The sequence below is a fragment of the Podarcis erhardii genome (assembly GCF_964252035.2).
Source record: "Podarcis erhardii genome assembly, chromosome: 6".
Lineage (NCBI taxonomy): Eukaryota > Metazoa > Chordata > Lepidosauria > Squamata > Lacertidae > Podarcis > Podarcis erhardii.
The window spans coordinates 35,646,496-35,670,657 of record NC_138510.1 but is presented as its reverse complement, the minus strand read 5'-3'; the positions used below and the strand labels follow the sequence as shown (position 1 = coordinate 35,670,657).

Genomic DNA, 24,162 nt, shown 5'->3' with positions numbered 1-24,162 from the left:
CCAGAAGCACAACCTCCCCTGATGCCGCCGCGCACAGGAAACGACCCAGGGAGCACCCCCTGCATGCAGCAGCATTGGGGTTAGTTGCATTCCCGCCAATGAGCTGGCTGGTGGCACGCAGCTTCTCCCCCCCCCCCATGTAGCTGTGGGCAGGAAACACCCCCCAGATCGCTCCCCACTCGCTGCGGCATCGGGGGAAGCTGCGCTCCCGCCAATGAGCTGGCTGGCAGCATGCCGCTCCCCCTCCCCATGCCACTATCCATGTATTGGATGACCCCAGTTTTTTGACGTGAATTTTGAGTCAAAAAACCTCATCCGATACACGGAAAGATACGGTATGAATGTTGCTTCATGCTTGTTTTTCTTCATTGGGTGGGTTATGCCTAGGAAAGCAGGGAAACTCATGAAAGTCTTCTGGGTCAGCCATATAACCCAAGACACCTCCTCTAGTTCTTTTCCTGCCCAGGATGGAGCTTTTTCTTCCAGTTATTCCTCTTCAGTCTCTGCAGACTGCCCCCCACATTGCTTCTCTGAATCAAACTCTCCCCTTTGTTCAAAATCATTGTCAGTCTCCCTCCCCACAACTTTATATTTTAAAGAAAACCTCTTCTCCCCCGCCCAGCCCCCTTTCTGGCTTTGCTTTTTCAGTTGTCTTTCCTCCCTTCCCCAGGGCTCTGTTTAGAAGGCAGGCAAAAGCTGCAATAAAAAAAGACAATGGTATGTTAGGATTGTTAAGCAGAACACTATTGTCACTAAGAAGCCTCCAACATGGCCAGTCGGAGACTTCCAGGAACCATTCGGTTTCAGCACCTCCCTACATTGGTTGCATGTTCCTGTTTTCAGCAGGGAACAGGATCACTCACTGTAGGCAGCAGGATTTAATCTCCATTCATCAACCCATGAGTGGAGATTAAAGGCTGGTGTAAGATTAGGAACATAAAAGGGAAGAGGGGGGGACTCTCAAAAGGCTTTGCAAGACTCCCTCTCCCTCCTGCTCTAAGTCCCCATCTCACTCTGATCTTAAAGGGAGCATTTTGCAAGCAAAGGCAAAGCATGGAAAAACTCTTTCCCATCCCCTTCAAAGCACTGCAGAGAATCAGTATTGCCAAAGCCACTGTCCTGCCAGCTGATGATGCCATGGATGCTCTCCAGTTTTCATCCAGAGTTATTTCAGATTTCAGCAGTGGCATGTAGGACATGATTACATTGCCACTGAAGACCACAATTGTTGTTGTTGGTATCCATTTGCCTTGAGAGATACATTTTAATAATAGTAATAATAATAATAATAATAGTGTTAGTTTATTCAGCTCCGGCCCTTGAGCTGATATGGCTCATCTTGCCTTGAGCCCAGCAGAGTTTAATCCCAGTCCGCAAATGAAAGGATGAAGCAGGTATGGTGCTACATTGCTATGCTTTATTTCTAAGCTATGCTGAGAGCATACAAACATACATCTTGCCTCTGTGAGAGCAGAGAGCAACTCCAACAAAGAAACGACAGAACAAAGAAACAGGAAACCAGTGAACGTCACATCCAGTCTCCCTTTCCCATCAGAATCCAACAGTAACTGAACTGTGGAATGAAAACATAGTCCCATGACTACCAGCTGCTGCTCAGTGAGGCAAACAGAAACCAACAAGTAGTAGTAGTAGTAGTAGTAGTCGTAGTAGTAGTAATGACATCAACCCTGCCCATCTGACTGGGTTGCCCCAGTTTATATAAATAAACAAGCATCCCTCTGCTTCCTTTAATTTCAGGAGTGCTATGGAAGCTGATACTGGAAAAGAACAATGCAACAGTTTCAAGCACTTCTCGTCATCGGAAGGTGTTTCATCTGTCACAGGGAGCAAACTATCTCAGGTATAAACTCTTCTCTGGACAACAGCTCTGTTAAACTGGTATCTATTGTTTGAGGCCGAAACTTCCCATAGCAAATATAGGGATAGGTAAGACTTTGTGTCACAGTCACTGCAGTGGATATTCTACAAATGCTATAAAAGCAGCAAAATTCATGAAACTCCTTGCTTTGAACTCCAAGGACTGGTTCAAATCTAACAAGAACTTTTTGGCAGAAGTGTTCAACAGTGGAACAGACTCCCTTGGTAGATTGTGAACTCTCCTTCCTTGGAGGTTCTTAAGCAGAGGTTGGATGGTCATCTGTCATGGATGCTTTAGTTGAGATTCCTACATTGCAAGGGGTTGGACTAGATTAACCTCGGAGTCCCTTCCAACTCTACGATTCTGTTATTCTATGTTACCATCACTTCTAACTTTATAAATGTCAAGTGCTTCATGTACTGTATTGGCGCTTAGAAATTAAAGAGGCAGCAGCCACATTTTGTGCAGAACGTAATTCCACGTAGTTGATTGGAATATTTAAAGTGCAGGAACTCCATTGGTGGTTTTCAGGGTGGAGATGGGCTAATTTGGAAGCAGACCCCATAGAATGTGAGAAGGAGGCTAGTTCACCAACACAGGAGCCAGATATATGGAGAAACGTGACACAAAGAAGTAGGAAGCCCAGGGTTCGCTCTGATTGTTTAGAAATACACAATCGCTTTGAGGTCCTCTCCCCTAGCATGGAAGACGAAGAGCAGACTCCATTTGAGGATCTCTCCCTCATTACAGTCGATCAGGTATATGAAGACGAGCAGCAAAGTCAGTCCTCAGGGAATGTGCAGGCGACCTTGGAACGGACAGCTCACGGAAGAACCCCGACCAAACCTAAGAGGAGGCGTGTAGTGGTGATAGGGGATTCCCTACTGAGGGGAACAGAAGCAGTGATCTGTGGGCCTGACAAGATGTCTCGGGAAGTGTGCTGTCTCCCCGGGGCTAAGATCCAAGATGTAACTGAACGACTGCAAGGAATCATAAAACCCACTGTCAGAGCCACCCTGGGTCCCAGCTCACAAGAGACCAAAGTCCAGTCCAAGCTATATACAAAAGGTTTTATTGAAGATCATTGTCGTCATTACATCCAAACTCCGTGGCTCCGCATCTGTTACCCTTAGATGTTAGAAGTCCCCTCTGAGTCCGTCCCTCCCCTGCACCAATTTAAGAGGCTTGTACTGCTCCACCTTTTCCTCTCTTTCCTTTTCCGCAGGGTCTTCCTGCCCCCCTGTCTTCCCTCTTTCCGGGACTCCCCAGAGGCTGAGTCTTCTCCCGCCTGCTCCCCCCTCCTTCGTGCTTTGGCACCAGGCTCCTCCTCAGAGCTCTCCTCATTTCCGCGCGCCTCTATATTTGAACTTGGCGCGCGTACGTTGCCTCTGACCTTCCTTTCTACAGTTACGCTGCTCTCGGTACTACACTCCTCCCTTTCAGGCAGGACGTCTTGCTCCGAACTCCTCCCCCTTCCTCCTTCCTGTCCTGCTCTTTCTGACACACTGGCAACTCCCCCCCCTCTACTCCGTTCCGACGGGGGAGCTGGTCCCGCTTTGCCACTCCCACTGGGGATTCCCTCTTCGTTCCCCTCTCTCTGACTGATTCCCTCTCTATTGCCCCTTGGCCTGACCAGGGGGGCTCCCTTCTGGGAATCCTCTGATTCGCTAGACGGACTTTGGGACAACCTCGGCTCGTTGTCGTCCTCTTCCTCCTCGCCCTCGCTCTCTGTCTCCTCTCTCCCTAAAACCCTGACATCCATCCCCCCCTCGAAGCCCCCCCTTCCCCCCTTCCGCTCATCGGGTGCAGGTTGTGGAAGCTGCCGCTCTTCGGAGGCGGACGCAGGATACAGATTCTGCACCTCCATCTCCTCTGTTTGCAGTTCGTTGTACGAGTGTTCGAATTCGGGTTCTTGACCCAAGGTGTTCTCTTCTCCCTCCTCCATTGGTACCTGGTCCGGTGCTGCCTGCCAAGGTCCCGTCAGCCATTTCCTGCGCCAGTCCTCCTCTGGTTGCTCGTCCCACCAATAAGAGGGTTCTGTGTCCACCCCCGAACACGATCCCCTGGGCGAGTTGGAGTCCGGCGACCTTTCTTCAGCTGAAGAAAAGCCGTGGAAAGTGCTGCCTGAACATGTGGGCGTAAAGAGCCAGTCATCAAAGTACTCGGCTGGCATGGGTCTATGAGGGAAAAGGGCATGGAACTCGTCTTTTAAAAGAGGTTCGTCTAAGGCGTAGCCCGGCACCCAACCATTGGCACTGACTGGGGCACCCTCTCTGACTAGAAAATATTCTACTCCCTCTTGCCCCCATCTCGAGTCCAGGATCTCTGTGACCTCGTTGAGTGGTTCGGCCCTAGGCGCCCTCTCCCTCTCCTGTGACTTAGTGTGTTGTTGCGTGACTGTGTCAGACTCCTGAAACCTGTGCGGTGCCTTGTAGGGAGTGAGCACCGATCTATGAAAGACCGGGTGCACTCTGGAACCTTCGGGGAGGGCTAGTCGAAAGGCTACAGGGTTGATTTTAGCCTCCACCTGGTACGGCCCTAACTGCCTGTGCCCCAGCTTCTTCTTGGCCAACGACTTGGCTGGCATCGCTTGGGCCGCTAACCACACCCAGTCCCCCACCTGGATCTCCTCTCCCTCTCTCCTGTTTTTGTCAGCCTGCACCTTATATGCTTGCTTGGCCAGCTCTAAATGTCTCCGCAACTCTTCGTGCACCTCCTGCAGCTCCGCTGCAAACTGGTCGGCTCCTTGCGGCACCCCCTCTCCCGGTGCCACGAACCCCGGGAAGGTTCTGGGGTGACGACCATTGTTCGCGAAAAACGGCGTCACCCCCGTGGACGCGTGCTTCGTGTTGTTATAGGCAAACTCTGCCATCGGCAGGTAGTCCACCCAAACTGCTGGTCGCTGGTTGGCGTAACATCTCAGGTACTGCTGCATGATCGCGTTGACCCTCTCAGCTTGGCCGTTGGTTTGCGGGTGTCTCGCCGACGTGAGGTTGATCTTGACGTTCAGGATACCTAAAAGCTTCTGCCAAAAATTGGAAACAAACTGGCGCCCCCTGTCGGACAGGATGGACTGCGGCAGCCCATGCACCTTGAACACGTGATCGATGAAGAGTTTGGCAGTCTGTTCCGCCGTCGCCACCTTTGCGCATGGAATGAAGTGCGCCATCTTGGTGAACAGGTCCACAACCACCAGTACCGCCGTCTTCCCCCTGGAGCTGGGCAGGTCAGTAACGAAGTCCAGAGCTACCCTCTCCCACGGTTGCTGTGGCGTTTCCAGCGGTTCCAACAGCCCCGCTGGCTTCTGGTGTACTGGCTTGAACCTCTGACAAGTGTCACACCTGGCGACGTAATCCGCTACCTCTCCACGCATCCGGGGCCACCAAAAGTCTCTTGCCACCAGTTCTATTGTCTTCTCCTTACCGAAGTGGCCCGCACTGGGGGCGTCGTGCAACTGCTGCAGAACCTTTGCGCGAAGCTCGTCGCTTGGCACGTAGAGGGCACCTTTGCGAGTTAGCAGCCCGTCGCGTAGTTGGAACTCTTCGCCACTCTGCACACCTCTGCGCAATTCCTCCATCTTGGACTGTGCGAACTGATCCACTTGCAACGCGCGTCGCACCGCGTCCAGATCTACTGTGGCGGCAGCGCACGACCACGCCTGCGGTGCGAAAATGTGCTTGGCTGCTACAGGCGCCGCTTCATCGAGATATTGCGGTTTCCTGGATAGCGCATCGGCTATAACGTTGGAATCTCCTGGGACGTACTCTATCCGAAAGTCGAAATCCGCGAAGAATTCCGCCCAGCGCATGTGCCTCTGGCTTTGGAGCTTCGCCGTGCGCCAATACTCTAGGTTCTTGTGATCCGTGCGGACCTGTACTGTGTGCTTGGCTCCTATGAGGAAGTGTCGCCACGCTTTGAAAGCTGCGTGAATGGCTAACAGCTCCCTGTCCCATATGGTGTAGTTTTGCTCCGCTTTGCTGAGCTTTCTGGAGTAAAAGGCACCGGGTCTCCAGTTTCCATGTGGATCTTCTTGCAGGAGTACGGCTCCAACCGCTCTGTCTGACGCGTCGGTCTCTAGTCGTATGGGCTTGCCTGGATTCACGTGCAGCAGCTGCTCCTCGGAGGCGAAAAGGCTTTTAAGCTTCTGAAAAGAGCGCTCCGCCTGTTCCGTCCACACGAACCTCTTTTTCTTGGAACTGAGAGTGTCCGTGATCGCTGCCGTCTCCTTTGCAAAACCTCTGATGAATTTGCGGTAGAAGTTGGCGAAGCCGATGAATCTTTGGACTTCCTTCCGATTGCGAGGGCTCTTCCAGTCCAACACCGCGCGGACCTTGGCGCTGTCCATGGCCAGCCCCTTGTCGGACAGCTTGTAGCCTAGGAAATCCACGTCCGTCACATCAAACTGGCACTTCTCTAACTTGGCGTAGAGCTTGTTCTCCCGTAGTCTCTGCAGGACTTCCTTTACGTCCTTCTCATGGGCCTCCTCCGTTTCCGAAAAGATCAGGATGTCGTCGAGGAAACACACGCATTTCTTGTAGAGAAGTCCCGCTAGCACGTGATGCATAAATGCTTGGAAGACGTGAGATCCATTTTGGAGACCAAATGGCATAACTCTGTATTCGTACGTGCCCAGAGGCGTGAACATGGCCGTCTTCCACTCATCGCCCTCCCGGATGCGTATGAGGTTATACGCTCCACGCAGATCCAATTTGGTGAAGATCTTCCCCTTCCTTACGGTTGCCAGGAGATCATCTATCTTGGGCATGGGGAAGGCCTTGGGTTTGGTCTTACTGTTTATGAATCGATAGTCCACAATGAGTCTTTTCTGGGGCGTGTCTTTCTTCTTTACAAAGAAAACAGGACTGCCCCCCACCGCTTTCGATTCTCGGATGAATCCGCGCTTCAAATTGTGCTCTATGAACTCCCTGAGTTCTTGCATCTCATCCTCAGACATGGAATACAGCTTTGCAGTCGGCAACTGCGCCCCTGGCACCAGGTCGATGGCACAATCATAAGGCCTGTGGGGCGGCAACTGGTCAGCTTCCTTCTCGCAGAAAACCTCCAGGAACCCCTCGTACTTGCGGGGTACTGCCTGCACCATGCCAAGTTGCAACTGCTGCTCAGCTCCCTCCTCCTGGCTGGACTGGATGCAATGTTGAGCACAGTACGATGAGCAAAAGGTGATCTGCCGTTGGTACCACGCTACAGCAGGACTGTGTCTCTCCAGCCAACTCATGCCTAATACTATAGGCGTGTCTGAAAGGCGGGTGACATTGAAGCTGATGACTTCTCGATGATTTCCAATCCTCATCACCATGGGAGGCGTCTGTTGCACAACTTGTCCTCCTAGCAATTTCCTGCCATCCACCGTGACTACGTTCAGAGGTGTTGTCGCTGGCAGAAGCGCTATGCGATGCTGCTTGACAAAGTGCGTCCCCACAAAATCTGCGTTGCTCCCAGAATCAATCGTGATGGGGACTTCCAGGGTGGTTCCATTCGGCAACTGAAGTGTTGCAGTGAGCTGCACCGCTGGCTTGGGTGGTAAAGGGTCTGTGCGTTGCAAAAGCGCTGGGGACTGCTCTACAGATTCGCCTGGCTGAGCCCCAGCAGCTCTGCTTCCAGCCAGGCACTGTCGTTTCCCTGAGGTTGCTCTGCTTGCATCATTTCTGCTGCAACAGTTGCTAAAGCTGCAGTGTGTTTCTGCAGCCTCTGGGGACACTCTTTCGCCATGTGCTGTGCACTGTCGCAAATGTAACACTTCCTGGTCCCTCTAGGAGGCTTTGCCTTCACTGCACCGGAAGCTGGGGCTCTGGCTGTTGCTTGAGCCTTAGCACCACCAAGTTCCATGGGCTCCTCCCCCTGCCTTCCCAGTGGCGAAGGATGTGACTGACTGAACTCCCTGGGGATGAAAGAAGACGTCCTCGCTGGTGGACGCACCTGACGTTCTTCCTCAGTGTGCCAAGGACGTCCCTCGTGCCGTATCCCAATCGCCAAAGCCCTCTGCACAAGCTCCTCCAGGGTCTGGGGTCTGTCTCCCCTGGCAAGTTCATCCTTAATGGGACCCTCCCAGAACAAATCCCTCACAGGTGCACAATCCTTCTCCCAGCTTAGCGCAGTCAGTAAAGCAAAAAATCTAGAATGGTACTGACGCACAGTGGCTTTGCCTTGCCGCAATCCAAAAATTTCCCTGCGTGCAAGATCCACATCTACAGTAGACTGGAAGCAGGCATCCATCGCTTTAATGAATTCATCTGCATCGCGGCGGGCAGGGCCATCTTCACGCCACAAATTGCGCAACCAGTCTCTGGCCGGCCCATGCAAGTGAGAAACAATAAACCCCACTTTCTCCTCCTCATCTTTAAAGTCATGACGAAGCAAGTGCAATGCATACAAAACGTCTGCTCTGAAACTGGGGTAGTGCTTCAGGTTCCCATCGAAGTGGGTGACTAGGCTGCCCCCCCTCCGTCCAAGTCCAATCCCCTCTGATCTGGACCCTGGGAACCCTTCCCTGCTTGCACGTTCCCACCTTGTTTGCAGGTCCTGGCAGCGCTTCTCCATTTCGTCATGCTTCTTCTGAGACGCAAGGACTGCAGCAGTGAGTTCGGAAACTGTAGTTCGCAGCGCTGTCAACTGCTCCTCCGCAGTCATGGCTGTCACCGTTCGTGAGCTTTGCAAAAAAAAAAAATTTTGCGTTCAGAGAGAGGGGACTTTCTGTCAGAGCCACCCTGGGTCCCAGCTCACAAGAGACCAAAGTCCAGTCCAAGCTATATACAAAAGGTTTTATTGAAGATCATTGTCGTCATTACATCCAAACTCCGTGGCTCCGCATCTGTTACCCTTAGATGTTAGAAGTCCCCTCTGAGTCCGTCCCTCCCCTGCACCAATTTAAGAGGCTTGTACTGCTCCACCTTTTCCTCTCTTTCCTTTTCCGCAGGGTCTTCCTGCCCCCCTGTCTTCCCTCTTTCCGGGACTCCCCAGAGGCTGAGTCTTCTCCCGCCTGCTCCCCCCTCCTTCGTGCTTTGGCACCAGGCTCCTCCTCAGAGCTCTCCTCATTTCCGCGCGCCTCTATATTTGAACTTGGCGCGCGTACGTTGCCTCTGACCTTCCTTTCTACAGTTACGCTGCTCTCGGTACTACACTCCTCCCTTTCAGGCAGGACGTCTTGCTCCGAACTCCTCCCCCTTCCTCCTTCCTGTCCTGCTCTTTCTGACACACTGGCAACTCCCCCCCCTCTACTCCGTTCCGACGGGGGAGCTGGTCCCGCTTTGCCACTCCCACTGGGGATTCCCTCTTCGTTCCCCTCTCTCTGACTGATTCCCTCTCTATTGCCCCTTGGCCTGACCAGGGGGGCTCCCTTCTGGGAATCCTCTGATTCGCTAGACGGACTTTGGGACAACCTCGGCTCGTTGTCGTCCTCTTCCTCCTCGCCCTCGCTCTCTGTCTCCTCTCTCCCTAAAACCCTGACACCCACTGACAAATACCCCTTCCTCTTGGTTCATGTGGGAACCAATGACACTGCAAGCAATAGCCTCCAGAAGATCAAAAGAGACTATGAGGCTCTGGGCAGGAAATTGAAGCAATTAAATGCACAAATTGTCATCTCATCTGTCCTCCCAGTTGAACGACGTGGCCCAGGGAGAGAGAGAAAAATAGTGGAAGTGAACAGCTGGCTTCGCAAATGGTGTAAACAGGAACGGTTTGGATTCTTAGATCACGGACTGCAGTTTCTTGAAGATGGACTTCTGGCAAGCGATGGGCTGCACCTCACAACGGTTGGGAGGAATGTTTTTGCCAAAAATCTCAGAAACCTCATCAGGAGGGCTTTAAACTGACTAATGTGGGGGAGGGAGACAGTGCTCCTGAAGGTAGGAGTCTATCAATTGATGAAGATGATCATCCAAATTTCATAGACCAAATGGAGCAAACAGCACGCAGACCTAGTGGTGGGAGGAAAAAATCCTTAAATAAGAGACACGGGGGAATGATTAATGGACTTCAATGTCTGTACACTAATGCGCAAAGCATGGGAAATAAACAAGATGAGCTTGAGCTCTTGGTACAGCAAACTAAATATGACATTATAGGCATCACTGAAACCTGGTGGGATAAGTCCCATGACTGGAATGTAATAATGGAGGGATACAATCTATTTCAGAGAAACAGACCAGACAAGAAAGGAGGAGGAGTGGCGTTATATGTCAGGGATGTGTATACCTGTGAAGAGATCCAAGATTTAGAACCTCAAAGCCAAAGTGAGAGCATTTGGGTCAAAATTAAGGGAGAGAAGAATAACAGGAACCTCATTGTGGGAGTTTACTATAGATCCCCAAGCCAAACGGAGGACATAGATGATGCCTTCCTGGAACAGATGGCCAAGCATGCAAGCCATTTTAGATCTGGTCCTAACCAATGTTGATGACCTGGTTAGTGGGGTAGAAGTGGAAGGATCGTTAGGCGCGAGTGATCATGCTCTTCTGAAGTTTACTATACAGCGGAAAGGAGCAGCCAAGCATACTAGGACTCAATTTCTTGACTTTAAGAAAGCCGACTTCATAAAACTTAGGGAAGTGCTGGGTGAGATCCCATGGACAGTAATACTAAAAGGAAAGGGAGTTCATGATGGCTGGGAGTTTGTTAAGAGGGAGATAGTAAAAGCACAACTTCAGGCAATACCAATGAGACGGAAACATGGAAGGTGCCTAAAGAAGCCGGGTGGCTATCTAAAGAACTTTTAACTGAGTTAAGATTAAAAAAGGATGTGTACAAAAAATGGAAAAGGGGGGAAACCACCAAAGAGGAATTCAAACAAATAGCCAGCACGTGTAGGCACAAAGTCAGAAAAGCTAAAGCACAGAATGAACTCAGGCTTGCTAGAGAGGTTAAAAGCAACAAAAAAGGCTTTTATGGGTATGTTCGTAGCAAAAGGAAGAACAAAGAAACAGTGGGGTCACTCAGAGGAGAAGATGGTGTAATGCAAACAGGGGACACAGAAAGGGCTGAACTCCTCAATGCCTTCTTAGCCTCAGTCTTCTCCGATAAAGAAAACAATGCCCGACCTGAAGAATTTGGAGCAAATGATTCAGCAGAGGAAACACAGCCCAGAATAACTAAGGAGATAGTACAAGAATACTTGGCTAGTTTAGATGTATTCAAGTCTCCAGGGCCAGATGAACTGCATCCAAGAGTATTAAAAGAACTGGCAGATGTGATCTCAGAACCACTGGCAGTCATCTTTGAGAATTCCTGGAGAACAGGCGAAGTCCCGGCAGACTGGAGGAGGGCAAATGTTGTCCCTATTTTCAAAAAGGGGAAAAGAGAGGACCCAAATAATTACCGCCCAGTCAGTCTGACATCAATACCAGGGAAGATTCTGGAGCAGATCATTAAGCAAACAGTCTGTGAGCACCTAGAAAGGAATGCTGTGATCACCAATAGTCAGCATGGATTTCTGAAAAATAAGTCATGTCAGACTAACCTGATCTCGTTTTTTGACAGAATTACAAGCCTGGTAGATGAAGGGAACGCAGTGGATGTAGCCTACCTTGATTTCAGCAAGGCATTTGACAAGGTGCCCCATGATATTCTTGTAAAGAAGCTGGTAAAATGCGGTCTTGACTATGCTACCACTCAGTGGATTTGTAACTGGCTGACTGACCGAACCCAAAGGGTGCTCATCAATGGTTCCTCTTCATCCTGGAGAAGAGTGACTAGTGGGGTGCCACAGGGTTCTGTCTTGGGCCTGGTCTTATTCAACATCTTTATCAACGACTTGGATGATGGACTCAAGGGTATCCTGATCAAATTTGCAGATGACACCAAACTGGGAGGGGTGGCTAACACCCCAGAGGACAGGATCACACTTCAAAACGATCTTGACAGATTAGAGAACTGGGCCAAAACAAACAAGATGAATTTTAACAGGGAGAAATGTAAAGTATTGCACTTGGGCAAAAAAAATGAGAGGCACAAATACAAGATGGGTGACACCTGGCTTGAGAGCAGTACATGTGAAAAGGATCTAGGAGTCTTGGTTGACCACAAACTTGACATGAGCCAACAGTGTGACGCGGCAGCTAAAAAAGCCAATGCAATTCTGGGCTGCATCAATAGGAGTATAGCATCTAGATCAAGGGAAGTAATAGTGCCACTGTATTCTGCTCTGGTCAGACCTCACCTGGAGTACTGTGTCCAGTTCTGGGCACCACAGTTCAAGAAAGACACTGACAAACTGGAACGTGTCCAGAGGAGGGCAACCAAAATGGTCAAAGGCCTGGAAACGATGCCTTATGAGGAACGACTAAGGGAGCTGGGCATGTTTAGCCTGGAGAAGAGGAGGTTAAGGGGTGATATGATAGCCATGTTCAAATATATAAAAGGATGTCACATAGAGGAGGGAGAAAGGTTGTTTTCTGCTGCTCCAGAGAAGCGGACACGGGGCAGTGGTTCCAAACTACAAGAAAGAAGATTCCACCTAAACATTAGGAAGAACTTCCTGACAGTAAGAGCTGTTCGACAGTGGAATTTGCTGCCAAGGAGTGTGGTGGAGTCTCCTTCTTTGGAGGTCTTTAAGCAGAGGCTTGACAACCATATGTCAGGAGTGCTCTGATGGTGTTTCCTGCTTGGCAGGGGGTTGGACTCGATGGCCCTTGTGGTCTCTTCCAACTCTATGATTCTATGATTCTATTCTATGATTCTATAATGTATTGTTCTGAATTCAGGAGCCACCTGGTGGCTGCCATGTGCAATGCCTGTAGCAGTGCAACACACTGACGGTACCAGAGTTCACCAATCTTGATAGGTTTCTGGGCACATTTGGAAACCTGACAAACTGCCATGGGCACCATAAACACATACGAACAGCCACCCTGCAGCTATGCATCCCACAACTATGCATTGCCACATTTAACAAAAGTAGTATTTAATAATAAACCACAACTTGCAGAAGAATTCCTCTAGCATTACAGTAAGGCTCAGGTGCTTCATAAGACAATACAGGACTAGGACAACATGGGACATGTTTGCTGGTCCTAGGCACTCCATCCTCCACATCAGGATTTGGGCCTGAAAAAACAAGCAAAAGTGTGGGTGCATGGGTAGTAAGTTGTAAGAAAGCACAATTTGTGACATTGCACAGCATCATTTATGTTAAACTGTCAACCTTAGCTTTTCGTTTCTCAGCTTTGTATTTCTTGAGCCAACATGAGACAGTCTGAACTCTGGTCTTAAACTAGCAGGGTTTTTTAAATCATTTAATCTTCAGGTGACTAGAATCAATATGAAGTGGGAATTTGGGATATTATTGGAAGATCTAGTAGTCTGTTTAAGGATGGAGTGCTATGCTTTACATAAAGCTTGCTGGGTTACATCTGTGGTAGAAGCCTTGGCTACTTTTGATAAAGAACTTATCAGTTTATCCCTAACTGGTTAAGCTAGAATAGTTGTATTTCCAGGGACTCATAATAATTTTCTCACTAAATCCTCATACTTCTAAAAGTAACAGAAAGTGGGGGGAGGCATAGCTATTACAGTTGTGCAGAGTTTCTGGCCTAGACTTTGGTGCTAAAGAAATGGGAAAGAGCACGTTTGCATCCTTTTTTGGAAGAACTTATATTGGCCTTGTAAGTTTTAAAGTAAATAGAGTCTACATGTAGAATTAGTTGAGGAATTACTAAATCTGCACCAGAGGATTAGGAGAAACACTAGAATATACAGAGGGGATATGGGGGTGAGGAGAGGGAAAGAACGTTCCATTCCACAAGCAGAAATCCTTGTTCACTTAGCACTTCATTGGATTCCACCCAATATGACTAAATAAGCATTGAGCTATATTGCATATCCCTGTCATTGGCTATTGCTGGCACAAATATATGCATGCATATCAGCCAATATACAGGGCAAAACACTTTTAAATGCTACATCTGCAGCATGGAGACCAAAGTCGGATAAGCACTTTGCAGCAGCCCCTATATGGAGGCTTGGCACTCAGTCAAAATAAAAATCAGGATGATCTTTAGGAAAGCCACTTTTCATTTGCAATCTTATGTTAAGATCTGCCTGAGTCAACTTTTTCTCCCTGAGCTTGTGCTTGAGAGATCAGGATCTGTCTTAGGCTCACTTTGAAGCTTTCTCTAACAATATAGTAAGGAAGGTCTCTTTCCAATGTGATCTAAGTCTGCTCTATGTTTTCTGCTCAGATCCCTGGATGTTATCCTGTAGAATTGGAGAGAGGTCCTCGAGGTTTTGGATTTAGCCTTCGTGGAGGAAAGGAGTATAACATGGGGTTGTTTATTCTTCGGCTTGCTGAAGATGGCCCTGCCATTAAAGATGGGAGAATTCATGTGAGTATCTAATAGGTTTTTTTTTTTGGTGGGGGTGGGCTTAATCACCTAAGATTCTTAAAGACTAAATTGGCTGACCTTGCTTGGTTTTTCAGGCCTTATTATTATTATTATTATTATTATTATTATTATTATTAGTAAGTATTGTCATTGCCACTCTACCTTGTTTGCATCAACTCCCAAATAGTTACCAGAGTATTTGCTGGGACTCTTCAGCAAAGATAGCCAATGTGGCAGTCTCCAGTTGTTGGCCAGGTAGTTGTAGTCCACCTGCATCTGGAGGCCACCATTTTGATCGTCCCTGCTCTAAGGGTGTACTTGTTTTTTCCAGAAATATGCTATGGGCTTCATCTCAAGTAGTGTCCCTTACTAGAGCCCCAAATTTGAATCACATATTCATGTTTCCCGCCTTCCTCCCCCCCCCTTTAATCTTGAATTTATACAGTTGCACCCAGACACTAATATACCTAATGGTGAATCAGTAGAAAAGGGAGACATAACCTCTGTTATCGTGAAATAATAAGTAGCTTATGTTGGCAAATGCCAAAGTAGGTGTTAAAAGCATATGAGCAAATGCATGAATTAGTGACAAACAGAAGGGCAATGTTGACAGAGGTTGCTATATATTATTTTGGAGGATGAGCAGGTGAGTGAGCTCTTATATGACTTTGTCAGTGCTGCTTTTTAAAGAGTCTCAACCTCAACAGCCATGCCTTTCCTACTACCAAGCATATGTCCCACTTAGCATATTGGCATACTTTTTTTAACAAATGGTGTGCATCAGGAGCCTCTGAAAGTAGCTCCAGGACACTGGAACTCCAACACACTATTCATTGGATCATACTCTCTTCTTTACACTTCTAAACAAATAAAATAAAACAAATACTTTCCATTTTATGTAAGCCCATCTGCCCAGGGTAACCCCATTGGTCACCTGGTAACACTGAGAAAAAGACTTTGTTTACAGTTCTTTCCTGCTGGTTGCAGTTTTGAACAGACTCTTTCTCAAGACTCTACAGTGTTCACTGAGATGTATGCTATAAACGAATTTAATGATGTAAATTTTATTACTGCAGTATACCACTTTTCATTTTAGAATCAATTTGCAAACCATAAAATTATATCTGCAAGGATGTTTCTTGTGGCCCACGGTATATTTTGTTTATAGGAACCTAGATGCAGCTGTGCTGCTTGTGGTATATGGCTGTTAAGGCGTTGCTTCCACACTTTTTATTGCAGAAGTCTAAGGGAGTGATGAATTTGCCTGTAATTGGACAAAATACACATAAGCTAATAAAACTTGAAACCAGTTACAAATCGGAGCCTCGAGAGCTGTCCCATGCTTTTTCCTGTAGATCTTCTTGCCTAAATGAATGTTCTCACTGAACTCTTTCTCCTTCAAAATGTCTTTTCAACCACACAGTAAATATCTAGAGGGAGTTTTTCACAGCACTGTGAGTTGTTTCTATTTTTCAAGCAAGAAACTGCTCCAAACTACTAGAATGCGATGCTGCTTCCCCACCTTAAATGGAACCTGTTCCCTCCCCCTCTTACTCCGTGAGGTGTCAGGCTCCATCCAGCCCTGCATGTTACCTTGTATGTAACAGTGGCATCTGCTGGTCAGTTAACAACACTGCAATATACACTTTGTAATTCTTGGGTTGCATTTCACACCTCAATGACAACCCTTCCATCTCTCCCCGCTCCCAATTCCACAGCTGGCCTTTAGCATTGTCCTTCAGCAGTCATATGTAGGTGCCAGCTCACAGAATGTAAAGCTGTAATGAAGTTATCTAGAGGGCAAGTCAGTACCTGGAATTCCAGGTGATAATTGGGATTCTATTCATGGGTGGTGCTGTGAGTTCAGCAGATTTTATAACAGTATGAATATTGTTAGCCACTTTGAATTGAATATGCGACAAAACAGGATTTACTTAAACAGGTTCTATGTATAAGGCAAGAATTTGATGTGCCCTTTGTGTTTAATATGGATGCTTTTCCTTCCTCAGGTTGGGGACCAGATTGTTGAGATCAATGGGGAGCCGACCCAAGGAATCACCCATACCCGAGCCATTGAATTGATTCAGTCTGGAGGAAATAAAGTTCTCCTCCTTTTGCGACCAGGAACCGGCTTAATACCAGATCATGGTAATATGGTACTTCTGTCCTGTTTAAGGATCTGATGAATGAGAGGGAGTGACTGTCTTAGCCTGTTATGTATGTTGCAGATGCTGCTGTTCTTCAGTGTTAGAAGAGCATTAACTCTGCTATCTTCTCCAGAGACAAGGTCAAGCAGACTTACATCTATATCTGCTTTCATACCTGAAGGCAGATCAGAGTTTCATGAGAGCTTTGTTTGCCAGAGTCAGCTAGTTGCCTAGAAATAATCTTCCCCATTTCCCGCTCCTTCTGTGCTGACTGTATGCTCTTTTTCTTCCTTGTCTTCCTGTATCACTTAGAGGAAAATGAGGTATATCCCCAAGGCCCAGGCATTGTTCTCCCTCCTCACCAACCCTCAGCAATCCCCCAAGAGAAACAGTGATGTAGGTCCTTTGCCATCCACACCCACCAGTCCTTGAAGTCTTTGCAGAGGTGATACAGGCAGACACACAGAGAGAGGGAATTGACTTGAATAATGTAGAGGCATTAAATTCCCCCAGTCAAAGGTAAATAATGTTCAAATGCACTAGAGCAAGGGTAGCCAATGTGGTGCCTTCCAGATGGTCTACAACTGCCAGCACCCCTTCAGTATAGCCCAGTAGTCAGGGATCGTGAAAGCTGTAGTCTTACAAGCTCTGGACTTTACCTGGTTAGGGAAGGCAGCACTAGAGAAAAAGAAACATATATTTGGTACTATATTTGGAAGGACTGATAAAAGACACAGAAGTCTCAGCTCCCAGAGGATCTTGTGAGATCAGTCTATTTTCCCATGAGTGGACCCCTTTGTTTCATTTCTTTACAGGAATTTGTGCCAAATAGTCTCTGAAAGTGACATCAATCAACGGGTTATATTGAGCTGTATTAGTCTGAAAGTAACTTTCCACGAGAGTGGAGCAGTTTGCAACAGACTTCGCCCCTTAACTGAATAACCCTAAGAAAATTGAGGTGATCCCTTTTGGGTGCAAACATTCTAAACAGACATGGGAACTTGAGAAAGTGGCTAAGGGGGGAAGGGACACTTCAGCATCTTTCAGCACTTTCTCTCAGGACACACATACAAGAGCAACCACAGAGACCTGAGGGTCTGTTTATTTAAGACACTGTGACTACCAGGCTTCCTTGGTGGAGCGTACTCAAGCAGTTCTTGCAAACACAGGACAGTAAGGAATAGCGTGATTCTTTTTATTCTCACTATGCCAGCTCTTGCACTCTGCTTGTGAATCGTACATTTCTGATGAAGTCTTTTGCTGTGTGCTGTGATTTTGGTATATAGTCCTGGGCTTTTTCTCTTCCTCCCTCAGGTTTGGCTCCTTCCAGTTTGTGCTCCTACGTGAAACCTGAGCAGCATTAAAGCTTTCAGTGCTTTTCTTGGTCTTTCCTTAAAGACTTGGTAAATCTGCATGTCTTGTGATTGACCTCTTTTTATTTGCTTCAAACAGTAGTTTTTCGCTCTCCTTGTTTTCAGTTTTCTTTTGGCATGTATTGCTTAAGTGTAGTCTATCACTGATGCAGAAGAATAAGTTTTAGGAGTCCTGCATTTCACAAGTCTTACCAGCTAAATAAATCCCAAAGCCTTTCCATGTGTCAGCAGAGATCATTGTCCTTCCTAGCACATCCTCCAAATCAGTGATTTCTCCCAACTGTTCTATGTAACATGCACTATGTGGTTACTCTCTCTTGAGAAAAACAGCAGAGGGCAGCATGAAAACACAAACAAACAAAAAGAGGTAAAGCCTCAAAACAGTGCAAAGGTATGTGGGGTACTCTAAAGAAAGATGTGAAATACTCAGCACATTTCAGTTTCAACTTTCCTTGGGGTCAAGGACTATAACTGGTTAAAGGCATCATGCTTTGTTGAAGTTCTCTACTCATTTATAGTATTTGCCTCTGAGAAAGGCTGAAATCAAGCTGCATTGGACATTTTGTTTCTTTTATTAAAATTGTGTATTTTGTGATTTCATGGTTTTATTGTATACCACCATGAATTATTATTTTTTGAATTGGTGGCTTATGAATATTGTTATAAGCTACATTGAATTAAATGTGCCCTACATACTCAGCACGATTTTGAAGATTTGTGTCCCTTTCATTTATTCTCTCTCCAGCCCATTCTGCAAACCCCATGCATACACTTCCCTAGACCCTGTGGGAGAAATTCTTTCCCTGAAATGTAAAGGAATAATAAGACTCTTGTTTTAATTATCGTGCAGTGTTGTGGTTAACAGGAAAGTGAGTTAATGTAGATTGCAGTTTTTTGTTGTTGTAGTGGAAGAGTTGAGTATGCACAGAAATCAGGTTTGCAAAGCAGGGAAGGATGTGCACATATGGGGGATATGCAGCACTTCTTAAATACAGTTATTAGCAAAAGAATACATGACCTGCAGTCTGTAAAACCTAATTTGTTGTCTTGCCATATAGAGACATAAGTTGTTTTTTCATTGTACGAGTTGTTGTGTTTTTACATAGCTTAAAACTGGAAGGGCTTTAAATGTCAATAACACATCCTTATTGCTTAGCGGCATATTTGTCCTTGTTCTGATGCAGGTGATCTGGATAGTTTGAATCCAACGTCCTCAAGTGTAACACACGGTGAACAGACACCACTTCCCTCATCTTCACATTCTGCTTCCACATCTGAAGCATCTCATTTGCCAGGACCAGAAGAAGCTTTAGTGAAAGTCCAGAAGCCTGAGAAACTGGAAGAACTGAAGAAAACTGTGCCTGAAAAGAAAAGCACTTTAATGGAAAACCACTTGGAGATTAAGAATGCAACTTCTGCACAAAAGAATGTGAACAAACGGGACCACCCCTCCAGTCCAGGTGATAAGGTGGTACACAGTACTGCACAGTTGGCAGTGGGCAATGCAACCAGCAGAGGCAGATCAGCCAGCCCAAAAAAGTTGAGCAATAGTACTTCCAAAGGCCATAATCAAGCACCATGCAACAGCCCTCGAATGGGTGAACCTAAAAAAACCACCAAGGGTTGCTTAGACCAGCCAGAAAGTCCCAAAAGACGTGAAAACAAGCACCAGGGAACCCCTGAGTGTGCAGATATTGGGAAAGTCCCTGTCAAGGAAAAGAGAGGCAGATCTGCCAGTCCCCAGAAATATCCAAAGAAAGAAAGAAGCAGAGATAATCTGAACACAGAGCAAAGATTAACAGAATTTAAAAGTGGAACACCTGTTAGTGAAAAGCACACAACTGTGCTACCAATAGAAAAAGTGAAATTAGGAGGCATCAAAGAAGTCACAAAGCAAAACATATCTGGGAAGGATGAGAAATGCCCTTCAGAGACAGCACATTACAAGTCAGAGGAGCAGTCTCTTCCACTTTCTGAGGCTAATCAACTTAGAAAGAAAACACTGGAAGATGAAAAAATCAAAAGCTCTAACCAATTAAAAATGGCAGGTCTTCCTGATGATTCAGTATTTTCTGGAGATAACAACACTAGGCTTGAAGCAGAAGAGCCTGTTGTCCTGAACAAATACAGAGACAATGACTTGGAGTCAGCTGATAAAACCAAAGAGGATGGAATTTTCAAAAGTGAGAGCAGATCTCCTGTGAAGAAAGCTATAACTCCTGGACCTTGGAAGGTACCAAGTGCAAGCAGAGTCACAAAAGCAACAGGTGTGACAGACAAACGGGTTTGACTGACAAACTTTTTTAGAACATATTTTAATCAAGTTTCTAATGTGGCCACTTAAAACAGTTTTTCTTTTCACAAAACTGTCATTTTTTCAGACACTGTGATGAACAGAAAGTACATTTGATTGGAAGTTAAATTAGGCTGCATGAAGGACCTTTTGGATTGCATATATGAAACTCTTCAAAAGCTGCTGTCCTTTGGTCCCTTTGAAGGTGGTGTCCTGCTGCTCCTGATGTTGCACTGCTAAGGCTTTCTGATAGTATTGTGAGATAATGAACAAAATTATTTAATGCCTATTATCAGTGTAATCATGACTCACTACTCTTGTTCTTGTGCCAAGTTATCTACTGTATCCTGTTGAATCTTCTGCATTTTCCACTGCCACAGAAAAGGGGGAAAAAAGTTTAAAAATGAGTATTTACTCAAGCATGCTGCATGTTTACATAGGGAATATTTCTGAGTTCTCGCTGCTCAAGCAAGAAGTTAGATGTGCTTGGTTTTCTTGGCTCTCTGGAGCCAGGGAGCAAACATGCCCCAAATGCCTTTTTTCACAAAGCTCTCTTCCACCCTCCTCAAACCTGTCAATACCAGCATAATAACTTTAAACAGGACAGTGCCCCTTTATATGTACTTTTTTTTGTCATTTGCTCTCTTCACTACCTTGTTTGAGTTGTCCATTCCAACTTTAAAATATGTGATACAAATTTAAATCTGAAAGCTGAGTAGTTTTAAAATCACAACAGTTCTCTTAATTTCAGCGTGATTATATTGAAGTAAGTGGCTTCAGGATTGCCACGAAATTATGTCCTGGTTATTATTTTTTAACAAGCACTTTTAACATTAGTTATTAAACATGCAGAGTGTGCATATGCTTTCAAGCTTACTGCCATGCTGTTTGTCAGCATCTGCCATCTGTTGTTTGTTTTTTTGCTTAATGCTGTCTAAACACTTGAATATTTCCTGCCTTGGCTCAAAATTCAAGATCTTAAAACACAGCAGAGTAAACTGATCCACCAAAGTCAAATTCTCAAGAATTGTCCTTGCTTATCACTATTACTAGAAGACCTCACTTTGTTTTCCATTTTTTTACGTACCTCTCTTACTTCTGCGTGAGTGTAAATATGATAGTGAGGAATGTTAACAGTGGAGCACATTTGCACCTCAGACATGTAGTTAATTGTGATGGGATTTAAGGAGATGGCAAGCTGCAAGAATGGAGACTTTGAATTTTACATCATTCTAGCAATGGATTTGGCAGCCTCTGAATGAGCTTTTGTGAGTTTGATCCATCTCAGCAGTTTGATCCATGCCCCTTATGTTACCCTAAATCAAAGATTTCCACACTTTGTCAGGGAGCTTCCTCTTCCAGTAGGCTGTTTAATTGTATTAGACTTCTTTCTTCCAGCTTTCAAGTCTTGTTCTCTATTTTATATTTTATTCTTTCCCCTTTCTTCTCAAACTTATTTTCTTTCCTTCATCCATTAGTTTCTCTTCCAGTCCTTTTTTTTACCTGTTCTGTTAGTTACAGTGTATAAGTGATGATTTCTCAAACATGCAGAATGTTTTGTAATGGAACTTTCATTGCCTGTGTGTTTATGTGTGTGTTCGTTTTGGGAATGTCTTAATGCAATGTCTGGTTAATAAGTTCTGCAAGTTCTTTAGTGTTTTGAGCTTGTTTTGCTTTTTGCGCGGGAGTGTGTGTGTTTGAGATGGGACAAAACAAGTTCTTTCCAGCATAGCACTGTGGCAAATGGATGTCTGCAAATTAAGGACACATTGTTAATATTGCCTTTTAAGAACTCTACTACTGCTAACATTCTTCTCCCTTCCTCTCCCCTCTATTTTGTGAAATCCCTATCTACTAAAGAAAAAAAATGCACAGTACTATTTTTCTTGCACAGTAATGTCCAAGCATTTTTTTAAAAAAAATCTAATGGTGGCATTCCTGTTTTGCTGACATATTAACCCTTTCTTTTTATCAGTTGCACTCTACTTTAGGCAGTCTGGCAGTCAGTTTTACTGCTTTGTTGAACTGAATGAGACAAGCTTCTCCACTTCCTTTGCATGTGTAGTTCTTTGCATGTGCAGTAACTACTGTTACTGTGGCACTTCCCCTGAGCCAGTAGGAATAAGTCATTCCCATTGCTGTTTGGAAATATTTATCTGTATAGAGCCCATCTATCTGCTCAAGGTTTTACCATTTCTGTTTGATTTTCACTTTTGCATGATACTGCTCAGCCTTATTCTGGAGAACAGCTGAAGTTGGCATTGTGTCGTAGTAACTACAGGCTTGCCACTGAGGGCTTTAGCGATGTCACTTTCAGAAGATTATTGCTTTGCATTCAACTCGATTGCTGACATACCCTTTTCACCTAGCCCTGCTGGGTCTGAATGCTTTGAGTGTGATGGGGAATAGATTGGTGAAGATATCTAGGATAGTGGTAATCCTGTGAACTCTTGAAATGGACTTTGATTGCTGAAGAATGAAATTCCTTAGATGCTGTCTGTGTGAGATATGATTTCACTGAAGCCTGGAATACTACTTCAAGAGGTGTACTTGCTTGGTGCTATTGTTACTGGTTTTGTATGACTATCCCTGTGTGGTTGCTGTGCTTATCCTGCTAGCTTGATCAGAAGCAACTGGCATTAAGTGACATCCAATTGCCCATTTAAAAGCACTAGGTCTCTAGAAAGCTGTTGATTAGCCCTTTCCTCACCACCACCTCTCAAGCTGACCATTGCAATGACAGTGAAAATGCTTGAGAAGGAAAAGTTGAAAGCATAAACGTACCTGTATTCAGAGCCTCAATAGGATGCCTGATGGCATTGGTCAGAATGGGAAATTGAAAGGTGCAAGGTTGTCTATTGTGCAATAGTCCTGCACTTTCATGATGGATTTGTTCATGTGGCACCCAGAAACATATACTGGTGTGATGATACACATTTAAGTTACGTTAGAACATCTGTTCACCTTTTTTAAAATTTGTGCAAGGTGTATGTATGTTGGCTGTGAATTTACAGTATCTTACAGTTCCACATGGGTTTGTGCTTTTTATTTTTAAATGGTGTTTTCCCATCCCAACAATATCTGTGTTGCTTATTAATTTCCCTGAGTTTTTAAAAGTTTAATGTGGCTCAAATGAATTCCTGTTTTGAACAGGAGGTTTTTAAAAGCCCTATATTCTTTGGACTTGGTTTTCCTAAGCATTTCTGTGGTGTGATTCTACCAAGACAAACCAGTTCTTGAGGAAATTGTTTTTTTAAAAGACAGCTGGTTAAACTCTTAATATTAAGAAAATTGTTTTTTGAAGTGTCTTTTGTTCTCTCATTTAAGAACTCAAGTTGCTGTAGGACATATGTGCAAATATTGTAGAAAATTACTGTGAAAATATTTAATACTTGAGTTAGCCTATGTAGTTTAAATACCTTGACAAACATCATGAAACATCCCTTCAAGATTCTTATACTCCGTCACAGAATAGTGTTGAATGAAAACTGCAGAAATATCAAGATGACTTAGTAAAACTAAAATGGTTCCCCCCTCCATTATTCAGCAAGTAATCATTATCCATATGCAATTTAACCTTTAATGGCGTGACCTAATTTGTTGTCCTCTGTTTGATGTGAGCCCTTCTACCCAGAGACTTTGTATCTGTACTTAACTGCATAAAATGACTTTAGCAATGTGGCCTTGGAATGTTGAGAAACCTATGGTTGTACTGGATGTAAATGTTTATATATTGTACAGCACCTTTATATATACTTCTAAGGTTCTGATTAGAAAGAGACCTGTAAATCGCTCATTATTTTTTATATAGATACATTAAAAAGAGACTCTAGTTCATGGCTTCTGGAGTACTGTACTTTATGAAAATATCACCTCTTCAGTATTTTATGAATTAGAACAAGTGTATATAACTTCTTTCAGGCCAAGGGCTGCATTGGCCCCAGCTAACACTGTAAACGTGGGCATGACCATTTTTCAAAAGGGGGAAATTTTGGAGATCACAAAACTGTTTGGCATTGCAGAATCAAATTATGTAGAGTAAGAGAAATGGTTGGGAGGGATTGCAGGGCCACAAAAAACTATTGGGCAGAGTCAGACTGTGTTAGCCACCTGCTACATTATAACTCTAGAT

The 24,162-nt window shown here is 45.4% G+C and overlaps 1 protein-coding gene across 4 annotated transcripts in view; it reads left to right on the top strand.

Moving 5' to 3' along the window:
- Positions 1-23,870, top strand: part of MAGI3 (membrane associated guanylate kinase, WW and PDZ domain containing 3) — a 128,943-nt gene extending 105,073 nt beyond the window's left edge. For 2 of the 4 annotated variants that reach the window (XM_081864885.1, XM_081864884.1), the window contains exons 18-22: positions 1,759-1,861; positions 14,074-14,217; positions 16,227-16,365; positions 17,679-17,767; positions 18,922-19,061. In XM_081864885.1, the coding sequence (XP_081721011.1) occupies positions 1,759-1,861; positions 14,074-14,217; positions 16,227-16,365; positions 17,679-17,728 (436 nt within the window). In that variant the 3' untranslated portion in view covers positions 17,729-17,767; positions 18,922-19,061. Of the gene's footprint in view, positions 1-1,758; positions 1,862-14,073; positions 14,218-16,226; positions 16,366-17,678; positions 17,768-18,921 lie in introns of all 4 variants that reach the window. The other 2 variants (XM_081864883.1, XM_081864882.1) reach the window with 1 other exon arrangement.
- Positions 23,871-24,162: the final 292 nt, after the last annotated feature.